General features: G+C 33.7%; 1 protein-coding gene across 5 annotated transcripts in view; it reads right to left on the bottom strand.

The window, feature by feature from the left end:
- LOC114210073 (putative ATP-dependent RNA helicase DDX60) overlaps positions 1–17,755 on the bottom strand; it is a 108,438-nt gene that overhangs the window by 74,282 nt on the left and 16,401 nt on the right. For 4 of the 5 annotated variants that reach the window (XM_028104302.2, XM_088021012.1, XM_028104304.2 and 1 more), the window contains 6 exons: positions 15,841–15,999; positions 13,835–13,993; positions 5,102–5,243; positions 4,076–4,231; positions 914–1,019; positions 344–459 (listed from right to left, as the gene is read on the bottom strand). In XM_028104302.2, the coding sequence (XP_027960103.2) occupies positions 344–459; positions 914–1,019; positions 4,076–4,231; positions 5,102–5,243; positions 13,835–13,993; positions 15,841–15,999 (838 nt within the window). The remainder of the gene's footprint in view (positions 1–343; positions 460–913; positions 1,020–4,075; positions 4,232–5,101; positions 5,244–13,834; positions 13,994–15,840; positions 16,000–17,755) is intronic. The other variant, XM_028104306.2, reaches the window with a different exon arrangement.

Below are 17,755 nucleotides of genomic sequence, written 5' to 3'. Positions count from 1 at the left end.
GCTGAAATTACTTGAAAGACTATTGCCTCAGTATTATGAACTTCAAGGAATACACAAATATCTTCAAGTACACACCATATTTATTTAAAACAGTTTCATATTTTGTGGCGACAAATGCAGTATTGGCACACTTCCTAGGACATCAGCATTCTTGTGTTCCTATGACTCAGTAAACAGAGTGGGACTTTTTCATTACCATCTTTACTGACATACATCTAAATATCCTGTAGACTATTATTATTCAAGAAATATAACTTGTGGCTCATGATACGATAATTTTTTATTACAAAATAAAAAGAGTGAAATTGATTTTAATTTATTTCACCAGAGTCACATAACTCACCATCAAATTGACACTTTGTCCTGTCATAATCATCACTAAGGGGTCTGTGAGAATGCCAATGCACAAGTTCATCAAATTCCTTATGTTTAACTAGTGAAGTTACAATAGGATCATCACTATGAGACAAAAAGAAACATGCATATTTTAAATTTCATGCCTCTAAATAGAACACAGCACAGATTTCATTTTTTTAATATTTTAAATAATAGCCACCTTTCCTCTTTCTATAATATGATATGGGTGTTAGAATCCAAAAAGTAGTTTATTAGGTGCTTAAAAACCCAGAATCTACCCCACATCTCTAACAATCCCATCAACATCAACAAATATTCATTAATTAAGCCACTAATTAACAACATCCAGCTGGAGTAATTTTACTCTAAGATTAAAACCATGTTGATTTTAACCTAGTTAAGATCAAAGACATTGATAAATTTGTTAAAAACTCATTATTTGTTACAAACACATATTGCATCTAATATACTCCATTTAATTTGTTGGATTTCATAGAATCTTTAATGAGTAAGTCATCCATTCCACCCATTTACTGAGACATTTTTGGTCTTATACCTCTTTAAGAAAGGCAAATCTGTCAAAAGGTCACCAACAAACTTATCAACCACTTCACATGACATTGAAATAAATCCCAAATTAGGAATGTTTTCCTTGGCAGTATCTGTGAACAAATAAAAAAAAATTAAGACAGTGTCAAATGTGAAACTTTCATATAGGAACATTACACATCATATTCTAAAACCTTACATTAAAAAACATTTTTCATTGATTTTAATTACATTTATCAATTCCAGACCTTCCCATAAAGCTACTGCCCACATAAAAACATTTTGGAACATAGCAGAATATGAAGAAATAGGCAGCATTTAGGGATGTAAGTAGGTAGGTAGAAAAATAACTGTTTCCTATTTTTAAATGTTTATTTCCTTCATTGTCCCTTATTACAAGGAATTTGAATATGGAACTCTCACTCAGAGATCTCTTCCATAAATACTTTTATGGAACTGAAATTTTTAAAAAGTAGGGGAAAATATATGGATAATAATGAAATAATTTGATATCATTACAGTATTTTCTTATATCCTCTTTGATATTATATCTATGTATACATATATATGTATCTGAACATATACACATACATGTGATAGATACCATACATATGACACATATATCCTATATATAATAGTTGGCTAATGAATGCCTTTTTATTTATATCTGGTTCATAATTCTAGGTAAGCTGCCATTGCTCTGCCCATTATCCCCTTGGTGTTCACTGTTCCTGTGTTTGCCTGACACCTTCTTATAGCCATGTGAAGAAGGCCAGAAGTGGTAAGGATTCAATGCCCCAGAGATAGCCCTCAGCCAAAAGTGTGACAGGAGTTGCAGGTTAAATGCCTCATCTATCTTGCTCTTCAGGTAAGACATCTCGGAGGTGGTTTGTACAACATTCTAAGATTCCCAGTAAGATCTACCTGTAGTTGCCCACAGTGGAAACCTACTCATTAACATGTCCTACATTGGTTTTATTCTCTTCCTGATCTTACCTAACCACTCCCTTATTTGTTCTTCCTGGGATCAATAAACCCCTTAATTTGATCTTCCTCCAGAGTCTTTGTCTGGTAGAACTTATCTGGACATAAGAGTATATATATTCTTCCCCATATTCTGAAAAATATATTTATATTGATACATCCCAAATTCCCATTAGATTTCCTTCTCACGTTCCTTAGGGGGATATTTTATTCTTCCTGAAATTCATCAAATGGAAATATCTTCCATGATACTATGATGATGGATAAATCAGTTTTTGTATTTCTTTTTTTAAGATTTTATTTTTATTTATTTGTTTGTCAGAGAGAGAGAGAGAGCGCACAAGCAGGGGGGAGCAGCAGGCAGGGGAAGAAGCAGACTCCCTGCTGAGCAAGGAGCCTGATGTGGGACTCAGTCCCAGGACCCTGGGATCATGACCTAGCTGAAGGCAGACGCTTAACCAACTGGACCACCCAGGAGCCCCAGTTTTTGTATTTCTAAAAATGTTTATATTACTTCTTCATTCTTAAATATTTTAAGAAACATATAATTTCACTATATTGATTTCTACCATTGTTACAGAGGAAGTCTATTATAGACTAATTTTTGTTCCTTTCTAGGTAACTAAGATATTCATTTTCTATATTCTATAATCATACTATATTATATCCAGCGTGTGTATTTATCTGTGAGTGTGTATGTGCATATGTTTCATTTATCCCACTTGGGATTCATCATATATCCTAAATGTGCAAATTCTTGCCTTTCCACAATCCAGGCAAATACCCAGCTGTGATCTCTTCAAATATTGTCCAACCCACATTGGCTCATTCTTTCCTTCTGAATCTCCAAATGAATAAAAGGCTAGACTTCTTCATTATATCTTGTTTTTTGACATATCTTTCCTATTGCTTCAGCTCTTATTTCTTTTGTTTGTTTTTTTTTAGGTTTTTTTTTGCAGATTTATTGAGATGTAATTGACACATAAGCTTAAGGTATATAACATGGCTATACACCTCATCTCTATTTTTAAGTGTAATTCTTTTGATGAATTTCTAATTCACACATTCTCTTTAGCAATATCCAATCAGCTTTTTAACCTATCCAGACAATATTTTCATTGTTACAACTTTGATTACTTTAAAATATGAATGGTGTTTTATAGAATTTTATAATTTTCTCATGTTTCAAATTTCATATTTTATTTCTTTGAGCATTTTAAATACACATATAGTATATTCTACTTTTGATAATTACAAAATATGAAGTTCTAGCTCTATAGCTTACAGTTTCTCTTAGCTTATTTCCTCTATTGCTTTATAAATTCATATTTGTACTCATATTTGGCAGAATATGAGTAAAACCTGTATCTTGTAAAACCAGGGTTTATGATATTTTTAATTTTTTTTATTTGTCAGAGAGAAAAAGAGAGAGCACAAGCAGGGGGAGTGGCAGGCAGTGGGAGAGGCAGGCTCCCCGCTGAGCAAGAAGCCCAATGTGGGACTCAATCCCAGGACCCTGGGATCATGTCCTGAGCTGAAGGCAGATGCTTAACCGACTGAGCCACCCAGGCGTTCCCAGGGTTTATGATGTTTTTCCTCTACAAAGAATGTACTAGATTCTTCTGATCACTTTAAGCTAATGTTCTGGCTTAGATTTGTCTTGACACTACTAAGAATAACTGAAACCCCAGCTTCTTGGGAGGAGAGGCCTATAATTGGAAATCATCAAAGTAATTCATTTTGTATTAGCCAGAGATCCATCTCTTCCTTTATTTTTGGCTCCTGGAATTGCACTTCTATTGTTTTGAGCTTAGCTATGATAATACAAAAAGATGTTTGGTGTGTCTTACCAGCATTTCAATTGTTTCCCAAAAGAGATTTTTCCCCTAACCTATACTGCCATATTGATAGAAATTGATAGAAACAGAAGTCACATATATCTGGCTTTTTTTTAAATTGGCAACAACATTAGCTACAAGCAAAACATATAACTCTTCAAAATTATAGTCATAGCATATCATGCCAATGATAAAGCAAAAGGTAATCTTATTTTTATTTATTATTTATTATTTAAATGCATAGTGCCAGAAAATTATTTAGATATACAGCACTTAATTAGTAGTGTTTTCAAAAAAATTTCCAGAGATCTGAACTGTTATTTCAAATTAATTTAGAGATTTATTACCTTTGATTGGTGATGGATTCTTTTCAAGAAAAGAAAGTTTTGTTGTTCTCAGAGGAAATGGCTTTCCAACAGCAAACTTTCTGACCAACTTTGACACAGTATTCCAGAGATGTTCATAATCTTTCATAATGACATCTCCCAAATTCAAATGTAGGCCTATATAATGGTTAAAAGTACTAAATATTAAAAGTCATTCCTATATATACAGAAGCATGCGCTTTGACTAAATTCATAGAGTTCTAAAATATTTGTCAGAGTGAAATTTTCACTGAGTTCCACACTGCACCTAAATGAATAAATTACAGCTATCATAACAGTAATAGATTATGAATATCTATTTTATAAAGTAAAAAAAGGTTATGACACATATAACCTTACAAGCAATAAAACTGAATGTAACTTATTTTTCAAAGATAAGAAAATTTGTAGAGAGTTGTTAAATTTATATGTAGCTAACTCATTCCAATGTTTGCAATGTGTAGGAACCAAATTCTAGAGGTCAAAGGAGCTTCAAGAACACTCAATGAGTTATAGCTCTCTTAAAACATGTGTTTTTTTTTCTTTGACTATTAAGAAACAGCAGAAAATTTATCCTAACAAAATAATTCAAAGAAAGAAAAACAAATTACATATAACATATAAATCAGCTTTGTCTTTGGAAAAAAATTAAAATTTCCTAAATATCTCAAGGTAGGATGATTACCTTGATTAGAGTAAATATTTTTTAAAATGTAATGCATATATTTAAATGAAAATTTCAACTATTAAAATTATCTAGAAATGCCAAGTACCCAAACACATATTTTTCGAGAATACTTGAGTGTATTAAGTTAAAAATGTTTTAAAATATAACACTCACTCTGACTGCAACTAAATAAAACTTATATATGTGTATAAACAAAGATTGAAAGGAAAATAATTGCTATGTTATATGTTGGACATAGGAAAATGATTTTGAAGTTTTAAAAACTGTATAATGTTTATCTCTGATTAAAGTACAATTATTATAATATTCTAAGGTGGTACCTTCAACATTTTCATTTTCATAGTAAAAAGCAATATTCTTCAACAAAAGTTCATCACTTAAGTCCGAAAGGTGAATTAAATTCAGATTCCAAAATTCACAAATGTTTATATTACTTAGGATGAAATATTCACACCACTTTTTCTGAAAATTAGATATAAAACCCAGTCATTGACAATTGTTATATTAGCAATAAACTATAATACAACTTCAAATGCATCAATAAACCAATGAAAGGCAAATTGGCAAGGCTATTCCAATTCTAATTAATGTAAGTCCTTTCAGGCTGGATAATGATGAATGCTTTATATCGTAAAAGGTTAGATCATAAAATAAAACCAAACTGACCAAGAAATTAATTCAGCATAGTTCTTTATTCTGAATCATAGAAATTTGTGTTTGACTCAATACAATTTTTTTCTCACACAAATTCACAGATGCGGTCCCAATGCTACAGAAATACTTCTGTTTTCAAATGTGCCTCTGTTTTTTACTGAGGTTTTAATGTTTTCCGAGTCTGCTTTCAGGTCAAAAGAGGATTTAAGAAATAGTATTTGTTTAGGGATCTAGAAGATGCTGAATCCTTCAAACTTAAAGATTCCCTTCCACCTACATTGGTATGCACCTGCTGAGTTCATAATAGTGAGGCTATGTTCATGCCTAACATAGACAGAATGTCTTCATGCCTAACATAGACAGAATGTCTTCACTGGCCACACTTATTTCAGAGTTGAGTAGACATGAGTAAACAACCTTAGCAAGTGAGAGCTTAGTCATCTTTTCAGTCAATGATAGTGTTTGGGGAATTAAGTTCAGTGGGGGAAAACCGAGGCTTCTCTGCTCCACACTCCCTCAGTGATAAAACCAAATGCTTTCCAAATGTGAACAATTTATTTAATCTATATTGATGTGGAAATAGAACCCAGAATTATCCAGCACAAATATAACATGGGCAAGCTGCATATTTTATTCTAAACTTCCAGAAGTCACATTTAAAAAAAAAAAAAAAACAAGCAAAATTTTATCTTATTTAACTCAACATATCCAAAGAATTATCATTTCAATGTGCAATCAATATAAAAATTCTAACAGAGTAGTTTACATGTTTTTCATACTAGTTTTTTTTTAATCTGGTGTTTCTTTTAAGTTTAGAACATATCTCATTTCAGACTACTACATTCCACTTGTGGCTATGGGCCACTGCTTTGGACAACCTAGCTCTAAACAGATGTTAGGGAGATTGCCCAAGGTACATGAAAAGCCATAAATATCAAGGTAGGATCCTCCTACCTACAGTGTAGTTTTAACTACAATAAAATACTAAAGAGCTCTCCACAGAGACATAGAACAGTGGTTCTCCAACTTCAGCAGGAGCCTCACCTGGAAAGATTGTCAAATAAAACACAGATTGCTAGGCATCATCCCAAGATTGATTCAGTAGCTATGCGATGGACCCTAAGAATTTGCATTTCTAACAAGCTCCCAGGTGATGCTGATGCTGTTGGTCAAGAGAACGATACTTGGAGAACCACTGCCATGTAAGGTTCTCCTCACCCAATCCTTTCCCATAATACCACTGAGTAAACAAATGATAATATGTGAATATAGTACAGCAAACATTCTTCATTTTATTAACTTCAATTAAGAAATGCCTCCATATGGTCTCCAAGTGTCACGATTTGAGTAAACATGAAACTCTCCTCTCAAAGTTTGCTTAGTTGCTTTCTCCAGAGACCTCAGAATATGCCTTTTATTGTAAAAATTTCAGAGGCTACCTGAATTTACACTTCCAGCTACTGGGTGCTACCAAAATGAAGCATGGAGGATAGAAAAGACCAGAGGGGTGCTTGACTATGGGATAATCAGCTGTTTCCCCTTATCAAGGGAGCAGAGGATGGTGGGAAGGGCACAGATTTGGAAGTTGGACAGTTATGAAGTTATCTCCCACCTTGATCATTTATTAGTTGTGCTAATGGGCCACTTAGCCTCTCTGAACCCGTTTTTCAACTGTAAAATGAGGACATAAGAGGAGTATTGTTATGTCTTTATAAGGTAATATAGGTAAAGTACACACATAAAACTGGTGCAAAATAACTAACAGCTATTTCTATCATGTCTGCAATCCATGCCATCCTAATTGAAGAATGATGTTTTCTATCAGCTAAAACCACAATGTCTTGCACAACCATCTTAGAACATTCCATAATTTAGAAAAACTTTGTAATATCCTTTCACCTAATTATACTGTCCATAAAAATTATTTATAAAACTCTTTATAAATGAAAACTATATATACAGAGCATTCATCTAAATCTGTAAATCAATACAATTATTACATTCATACCATTCAGTAACTGAGTATATGTAATATGTAATTCAACCTATAAAAATTTGACAAAAAATCAAATATTATCTGAGAAATAACTTTACAACAAAACTCGCAGCACAATAATATTGATGCTATAATGCTTTATTTCAATATCTGATATGTCATATCAATAGGTTTAATGTATTAGCCTGACATGACTTTTATTGAAATGTCTCAAGTAAATTAGGGGTGCCTATGTGGCTTAGTCGGTTAAGCTTCTGCCTTTGGCTCAGGTCATGATCTCAGGGTCCTGGGATCAAGCCTTGTCTCCAGCTACCCTGCTCAGCAGGGAGTCTGTGTCTCCCTCTCCCCTCTCTCATTGTCCCTCTCCCCGCTCATGCATGCACTCTCTCTCTTTCTTTCTCTCTCAAATAAATAAATAAAATCTTTAAAATTAAATAAATAAACTAAAAGGAGCTGGAAATACAGTCTTCCTATTCCTTTATTTAACCATAGTCAGCTTCTTTCTAACAGACTATCAAAATGCCTAGAGGAGAGTTCCCCAATGGGATTTGGGATATAGGAAAATATTTTCTCCCCCAAGCATCAGCAGAACCACATGGTATTTTGTATACCATATAATAAACCCTTTTACATTTCTGTTAGAGAAGTTGTAAATGCTCACAAATATAAACCTAAACCTAGATACACAATCAATGTATTTTTCTGTTTCTGAACTTTGTTGATCCTACATACACATTATGCTATTTCAGTAAATATAATGTAAGCACTACAAAGTAAAATCAATCCAATTCAATTACTTCCTAGTCACACTCAGATCAAGTCTCTTCATGAGTCCCCCATGCCAGGCTTTGACAAGAGTGTTTATACACTTGTGGTTAAAAAAGAAAAAAGAAAAAAGAAAAAACGTGTGTATAAAAAAATTTATACATTTTGGTAAAAAATGGTGCCCACCACTCAGTATGGCTGTCTCCAGTTATACCTCACTCTTCAGTATTCTATACAGGCAATAAACCCAGGTCCCTTGAATAGAGATTTAATGGTCAGTGGCTGTGGAGTGGCTTCCATTTGGTTCCATGGAGCTCATAGTCTACTGAAATACAGTCCTCAGATTTAAAGGGGTCTTTTCCATGTCATTTCCCACTTATCCCCTCATTTGGCTTCTGAGAATTCTGTAAAGACTAGCAGCTTCCCCTTCCCTCTCAATCAACTAGCATGACTCCTTTAGAGCCTACAAGAACTTTCAGACCCTCCTTCAGGAAGTACAGGGACCGATTCCCACATTTTCATGGATAGACACAATATTGCATTTTCCAGTCCAATTCCCTGGCACATATAGCCACAGGTATCCTACATGAGACTAGCTATCTCCCAGTCTGTGTCCTGAAAACTAAGTCACAGGTTCTCTCTATGCACAGACCTCTGAAACTTTAGGGGGATTCTATCATGCCCTTCCCATCCCACTCATGGTGACTTCATTTATTCTCCAACTCTCTCCCCTCCTCAATTCATGGACACTTTATGAGGGAGGTGCAATGTGGGCAGAAGAAGGTGACTGTCTTTTACAATAATATTTGTTATATAGAGATCAATATTATTCTTTCAAAGGGCAGGAAATTTGACTTTTTTTTTCCCCAATCCCTAAAGTAAGGGCACATTCCAGTCCAACCAGAAGTTGGGGTTGTAAGGAGGGAGATCATGCAGAAAAGATCTTATCACAGGATTTTTTACCCGACAGAATTTAGGGAGTTCATGGACTAGATCAGAAAATTGTATTTTTATTTTTGCTAACTTGTAGCAAAAATGTGTATTTTCAATAAAAAGCCCAGATGACATGTCATATTCCTATGCCAGCGCTGGGATTTGGCACCAGTAGAAATAACGTATTTTCACATTACATTGCAAGTGCTACAAACATCTAGAGATACTGTTTATACTTATCATACATTGAAAGTATGGTAGTTATTTGATTGTCTAATGTAGTAATGAGGTAATACATATATTACCACATCACAAATGTATGTTTTAATATTTTAATAACTATTTCAATATAACTGATACCCTTGTAATCCTAAGTATCTTATTTTATGCATTTATATTATCCTGAGGAAGGGAGAATTCCCTTCATAGAATTCATCAGACAGCCATAGGGGACCCTAGGGAAAAAAAAGGGTAAGAAACCCTAAATGATTCTTCTCAAGTCGTTCTGACACACTTATTTGCTGAAAATGGGAAAGTGAGCAAATAGAGACATGGATGCAATTTCTGATTCTTCCCCGATAACATTACTTCCTTGCAATTTTAACAGCTAAAAGTTGCTCATCCTTCCACACACAATTTTACCTCAGGATTATGAAGTAGAGGTGGTAGCCTCATCACTCACCAACTCATCATTTCCAAACTATTTTTTACACTATTCTATAAAATTCAGCCTTCCATCTGTTTGTACTATTCAAAAGTCCTCCCTATCATGTTCAGTTAGCAAATTCCTTGCTCACTTCCCCTCACTTAATGATTTTTTTCACGCCTGGCTCACATTCTTCCTCTGCCTCTGTCTTAACAACACCATGTATAGCTTTAACCTCCAAGCAGACAATTATTGCAACATTTCTTGAATTTCTTATATCCAGTGACTCCCTCACCACTCTATCCATTTCACATTCTCATGGACACACCCATGACCTTGTCATCACCAAAACTTACCCTCCCTCTCTGTCCTGGTTTGCACTCCTCCTAGAAGCAGACCTTGACACTCAACTTCAAGTAATAGAGTTTATTTGGGAATGATCACAAGAAACACCAGCCAGGGAATGCAGAAGTAAGACAGGAGAGAAAAGAAACCAATAAAGGATACATTATCTAATCCATGACCAATGGGGACAACTGGAACTTAATTCCACTGGGGAATTCTAGGAGACAGTGTAGAATACATTTCAGTATTTATTTCAACTTATGTACAAGGAAGCTGGGGGTCTTCATCCACCAATTCCTCATCTGTCATTGGTGGAGGGCATGAGAATTAACACCCAGCATTTCAGATCAAGCAAATAAATCCTTCAGGTGGAGAGTTGCAGACATTTATAGTAAGATGGAAAAATAAGCGAATGGGAGACAGAGACAAGGAAATAATAAGTGTATGCCACCCTCTCTGATGAATAATTCCTTACTCCCACCTGTTGACCCATCCCTCTGACTTTGTATAATGATCATTCACACCTCTTTATTGATTGTATCAGGACCTCAGTTCTGGATAGGACCTATCCAGTGGAGTCCACTTGGTTTATCTCCATGAAACTTTGTTTTCTAGTCTATCATTTTTACAATCTTCTTGCAAGGATACTAAAATCTCTTTTCCATTTTTCCTTTTTTCTTTTCCATAAAACTATATAGATCCACTAATAGCTTTTCTGTGCCTAAATTATCTTGTCCCTTTTTTTCATACCATCCAGTCAGTTGCTTTTCGTGCTTATGGCCATGTTGCTGAGACCTACTAGAAAAAGAAAATCATACAATAACACATATTGATGCCACTATAATTGTTTTGTCAAAAACTTCAAATTAGCCTTCAAAAGTGCTGGGCGGGACAGCATTATTGTTTCTCAATATAGTTTACTCCCCTAAGATCCCCAATAAATATTTCCAAAATATTTCATTGTTCTTAAACTTCTGGGCTTGTTTCCTCGCCACAACATTCAGCATATGACTTTGTCTCCTACTTCACAAAGAAAATTAAACTAGCACATAGGAACAAAGTTATCTTACAACTTCCATAACAGCTAATGTTGCACCATTCTTTCTTTATTCTTTCCTGTGAAAATGGCACTATAACTCCCTCTATATAAGAACATACTCTAGACCCCGTCCCTCTCACCTTACTTTCCCTGTATTTTCATCCTATCTTCTCCCTTAATTTAAACATGCTCAGTCTTTGCCATTTTAAAAATATTCTTAATTGACCCACTTTCCTATCCCATTTTATCCTGAGTCACTTCCCTTATTCTCAACTCCTTACATATAAATTCTCTTCACCTTTATTTTCTCTCTTCTACTCACTACTGAATCCACTCTACCATAGATTTTTGCTTCTAGCCTCTCCATTAATATTTTTTAAAAAATATTTTTAAAATATTTATCCCAATTACAATCAACAGTGAGTCCTATGCCATTAAACCCAAAGTACTATTTTCAGTCCTCAACCTCCTACAGTTCTCCATGGCATTTGGTACTATTAACCCACCTTTTGAAAAGCCCAGTTCCTTTGACCTTCACAATAATCCATTCTCTTAGCTTTACAACTCTATTCATCTAAGTAGCTCCTTCTCAGTGTCCTTTGCCAGTGTTTCAATCTATTCCTAACCATTTAATATTGGAGGATCTCGGGTCTCTGTCCTAGGCCCTCTTGTTTTTCCCAAAATAATTTTATCCACTGCCATGGCATCAATTAACATCCATAGGCTAGTGATTCCCAAATCTTGATCCCCAATTCATTCTACTCTGCTAAGCTCCAAACCAGTATTTCAAATTGCTTACTAGAAATCTCCATTTGCATATTTCATTGGCATCTCAAACTCAGTATTTCCCAAACTGAACTTGTGATCTTCCTCCGCAATTATAGTTCATACAATGACATCAACCCCACAAATGCTCCAGCCAGAAATCTAGAGTCAGTTGACTCCTCCCTTTCCCTCATGCCCACACTTAACTTGTTAAATGATTGTTGATATTGCCTATTGCCATTCATCCTTACTTACCATTTCCTTAGTCCCTAAATAATTAACACTTACATGAACTGAGGTAACAGTCACCTAACTGGTTTCCCTAAATCCAGTTTTGCCTCTACAGTGCACTCTCTGCATTGCAAGACAAAGAAAAAAAAAATTTAATGAAAGTGCCATTCATCAGCATGAAATTATTCAGTTGGTTCTCATTGTACTTATGATCAACTTAAATCTCCATTCTCTTTACAGGATTTATACAGTCCTATATGATTTGTCTCTTATCCATCTCTTCAGCTTTATCACTTTCCCATATTCTTTCTATTCCAGTTACATAAGTTGTATTCCAGTTCCTTGATCATGTTCTTCTCATGGTGACCCCACATGCTGTTTCATCTCCTAGCATCCAGTGTTCATCCTCTCTCCAACTTGCAAATCCATCAAGATTTACATTACTTCACTTCTCTTCATCTCTTAAAAGAAGCCACCCTTTTCTAACTGAATTGGATCTTTTTATTATCAGACTCTAAAGTATCCTGTAGTTCCTCCTTAATATTAATTTTAAAAATTCAATACATATCTTCCTGCAAAATGTAGCTCTATGAATGTGGTGGGGTGAGATGGGTAAATATATTTTCTCACTGTATCCCCAGTGACTCATACAATGCTTATACATTAGATAAATATTTGTGGACTAGCTTACTAATTGATTGGTTCTAAAATACTTTCCTTGAACATTTTGACTGCAGATATCAAGATTTTTAAAAATTTTCCATTTAAATTGATCCACGAATCCCACTTCTGGGCATGAAGTCTAAGTCAATATCCCCAAATTAAAGGAAAAGGCTTCCTTTAAAAAAAAAAAAAAAAAGGAAAAGGCTTACACTCAAAGAACCTGGAAAATAACACCATTTATAATACAACAATTAAAACCTCTTAATATCCTATAATAGAAGAATGGGTGAGTAAACCATGGTACATCCATTAAAAAATAGTAGCCATTAAAAAATGAGGTTAACCAAGAGTATGAAAGAAAATTTTAAAATACATGAAAAGAAAAATATTTATATATATTCATACATGAATATATATTCATTCCAATGTAATATATGAATTTATTTGAATAGTGTGGTCGCTTGGTGTTTCTTTTGTTTTTGCTACTTTCCTAAAGTCTACAAATTTTCTCTAACATCTATAATGGACAAAAATAACCATTACATTTATATCTTCAATTCCTCTCAAAAGCAGAACACAATGGTCACCAATCTCTTGTAATTAATGACACAAAAACCTGATCTTGACAGAAATTAGAAGGAAAATAGAGAGGCTTTTTTTTTATCCTTAGATTGGGTATATATCATGCTGTTTGTTATTATTACCGGAGTTGTTGAAATTAGGAAGAGATTGACTTAGGCCATTAAATCTTTAAGGTTCCCAAAGGGCTGACAATATTCCCTTATAAATCTTTTTTTTTTTTTTTTAATTAGGCTCCGTGCCCAGAGTGGAGCCCAACATGAGGCTTGAACTCACAACCTGAGGTCATGACCTAAACCGAAACCAAGAGTCAGACACCTAACCAATTGAGATACCCAGGCACACCCTTATAAATCTACTTTTGAAGGTGACTGTGGTTTCTTTATATCAAACAATGGAAACAAAAAAATAAATAAACTAACAAAGATCATATTTACCATTTCTAAGAAAGTGTGAATGTTCTTAGTCCAATGGGAAGTGATGACTCTAGTGCAGGCTCTTTGAGAAAGAGGTAAGTGGAGTAGGAAAACCACACTGAGACAATGTAGTTTACACAAATCTTCCATCTCTTGCAGGGCTAAGCAATTACTTTCCCCCTGAGTAAAATAAAGAAGGTAAAATAGAGATCAGCAGGCTATGAAATTGCATGATACACATGCAGCACCACAAAGGTCAGCAGCCACATTCTGCTTTATTACACTCTTCATTCTATAGGTTTTTGAATTTTTTTCTTCGTGTATAAATTTGGCTGCATATAAAAAACAGATGTCAGGCAAGGGGGCAGGGAACTGCCAGCTCAATAACAGTTTACATAAAGCATTTTCTAAGTATTTTTAGTTAAGCTTAACTTTACATGAGCTGTCCCAGCAGCTAATGAAGTCATGATCCCACAGGACCTTGCAAGGATGGAGCCATCCTTTAAATGCTCTATTCTGTCCAAGGAATCATATTTTAAAAGTTACACTGAACAGTATCAGAGTGAAGAAACCAGGACACATCAAAAAAAAACTTACCCAATTAGAAAAAGGGTAAAGAAATGGGCATATTTAACATGACGGGACAAGGACCTCTTCACCATCCTCAAATGTTTCCAGGGTTGTCACTGGAACAAAACTAAGACTTATTTTGGAGTGCCTCAAAATAGGGCCAAATCGGGTCTAATGACTAGAAATTCCAAAGAGATATACTTCGTTCGATATCATTTTTGTGATAATAATGTAAAATGTCACGCCTAATGACACAAAAGATATTTTACTAAGAATATATTCAAGTAGATATTGGAAAACCAAATATAAAGAGATGCTAGGTAAAAAGTAGTAAGTCTTGTTCATTTCAGTGTGTATAAAAGTTACAAAAAGTTGTGTGTATAAAAGTTACAAAAAGCTTCATTTACTTTAATAAAAATTCAGGCAAGAATCCCCAGCAGTCAGATTGTATACAAAACAATATGTGTTCACATGTGTGTGTGAGTGTGTGTACATGTGCATATGTACACATATCTATAGGGAAGACTATTTAGCTGGACAACAAACCATACTGGCCAACAGATTCTTAATGAACTCTATCAATCATAAAGAAGGTTAAGAGCTTTAGTATTTTTCCAGCTAGGATGGCACTACAGCAAGAATGTTTCAGGGAAAATCGGAGGGGGAGACAAACCATGAGAGACTATGGACTCTGAGAAACAAACTGAGGGTTCTAGAGGGCAGGGGTGGGTAGGAGGATGGGTTAGCCTAGTGATGGGTTTTAAAGAGGGCATGTACTACATGGAGCACTGGGTCTTATACGCAAACAATGAATCATGGAACACTACATCAAAACTAATGATGTAATGTATGGTGATTAACATAAGAAAATAAAAAAATAAAAAAACTAATAATGTAATTTATGGTGATTAACATAACATAATAAAATTTTTAAAAAAAGAATTTCCCTTCTAAAGACAGCTTGGTATTATGGAATTTGAACAAGACAGATACAGGTTCAATCCTCATTCCACACTGCTCTTTAATTAAGGAATGTTACGCGGACTATCTGAACCTCAGGGATTTCTATATGTGAAATGGGAATAAATACCTCCTTTAAAATGCTGTTGTGAGGATATAAAGACACAAGGCATATAAAGAACCCGCAACATTATAATGTAAGCTCTCACCAAGCGCTAATTTCCTTTCTTATTACCCCTTCTTCTAGATAATTGGACAAATGTGACTAAATGTGTACTAAGGGGAAACGTCTGTATAGTAAAATACTAAATCATATAACAGCATCATAGATATTTCTGATAAACGAATTCCAGTTTTTCCCTCTTTTGGGAGAAATTTATATAATTAAATTGGGGAAATAAATAAAATACCAAATGGAAGAAAAGGTAGATGAAAATCAGTAAAATTTCAGAAGTGGAAAGCAATGATGTTTCACAGTAAAGTTATAACAGTCACACCTCTTGGATGTTAGTTTTCTCAATAGAGGTAGTCTTTCTATTTTCTAAAAAGTGATGGTACATTCTCAAAGACAACGAGCATGAAGTAACACAAAGAACACGCCGAATGTCAGATCCTTCTGGCCAGAGTTGCTTAAGCTGAGAAATAGTTTCACATGCCTGTCACAGGAGAAAACTGTAAATGTCATGATATTTAAAAAATATTTTTATTCATAAGTAATCTTACTAGAAGAAATCATACAAAGATATGACTATATAAAACTATAAATATTTCTGTTAAAAATGATAAAATTTTAAGATGGGAAATACATATTTTTGTAAAATCATTAAAATTTAACTATGTAAAGAGCTCCTATAAATCAATAACAAAACATCTCAGCCTTTAATAAGACGATAATTTACAAAAGAAATACAAATATTAACAAAATGGAAAAAATGTTCAACCTCTCTAGTAATAAATGAACAATTAAATAGATATTTTATTTATAAAATATATATAATATACATATAAATAAAATATAAATAAATATAAATATAAATTAAAATACAAGTAAAAATATATAATAATAGCATATTATTTACAAATTAACAAATATTAGAATATTCTAATGATAAAAGACAGCACTGTAAATCATGTGATGTGTCATTTCTCTTATGCTTTGCTAATGAGAGTACAGATAGGTACATAATTACTGCAAAGCTATTTAGCAATACATATGATTATCATTAAATATATTGATACTTTGTGACTGGCTATTCAAGTTCTAGGTGTCCAGGCTAGGTAAATAACACAAAATGTGTACCAAGATTTATGCACCAAGATGTTCATACAGAATTATTTGTGGAAACCAATTCTCAAATAATTTAGGTGTTTAGTATTAGGGAAATATTATGCATCCAGTAAAAATAAAATATGTGAAGAATTTTTAATAACTCAAATACATGTGGTATGCAAGAAACACAACTTAAAAAAGTGACTCAGAAGGACTAAAAATGTACCAGGCAAATGGCGGGAAAAAAAAGGAGAGAAGAGAGGCTAGCAATTTTTACAGCAGTCTAGGGAGAATTCAAGCGCAAAAGCATTAAATGTGGGGGAAAAAAGCATTAAATGTGAAAAAGAAAAGCATTCTTCTATTCTAAAAGCCACAATTTATAATGGAGATGTAACCTTTATTAATGATTCATCTCATATGAATAATTATGAATCATTATGCAACGTATAATGTCACAACCAAATTTACGATGCAAAAATTACAGGAGATTAAAGGAACTATATTCAGAAACACACTAATAATAACAGAATTTAATATATTACTTTCAGTACAAGAGAAATCAAGTGGACAAAAAACAAGCAAGAAGATAGATGACTTAAACAGCATAATCAATAGTGTAGATCCTATGAATTAAACTCTGGTGATAGAGAATATGTATTCCTTTTAAGTGCCCCAGCACATCCATAAAAATTGGTCATATGTTAAGTCACAAAGAAAACATCAGTAACTTCCATAGTGTAGAAACACTACAAACTGCGCTCTGATCAAAATACACTACAGGTAGAATTTAGTTTTAAAAATAATAAGGCACAAAGACCCTTCAATCTAAGCTTAAAAACATTTTCTATAAAGCTACTCCTGGTGAAAGGGAAATACAAACAGAATTTATAAAAATGATAATAAAAACACTACATATCATAATTTATGGGATAAATTTAAAGCAGTGACCAAAGGAAAATTCATTCCATTAAACATATTTAACAATAAAAATGAAAGAATAAAAAAATGGATTAAATTCTTAGCTCCAAAAAGAAAATCTAAAAAGGAACAACAAACTGAACTAAAGGAAAGCAAAAAGAGGTGAAAAATAAAAATAAAAGTATGCAAAAATTAAGAGAAAATTGGTAGACAGATCTAATTAA

Source organism: Eumetopias jubatus, unplaced genomic scaffold, assembly GCF_037043125.1.
Source record: "Eumetopias jubatus isolate StellerSeaLion01/CBP00866 unplaced genomic scaffold, mEumJub1_p1.0 scaffold_2, whole genome shotgun sequence".
NCBI classification, from domain to species: domain Eukaryota; kingdom Metazoa; phylum Chordata; class Mammalia; order Carnivora; family Otariidae; genus Eumetopias; species Eumetopias jubatus.
The sequence above is the reverse complement of the archived record's forward strand: the minus strand, read 5'-3'. Positions and strand labels throughout refer to the sequence as shown.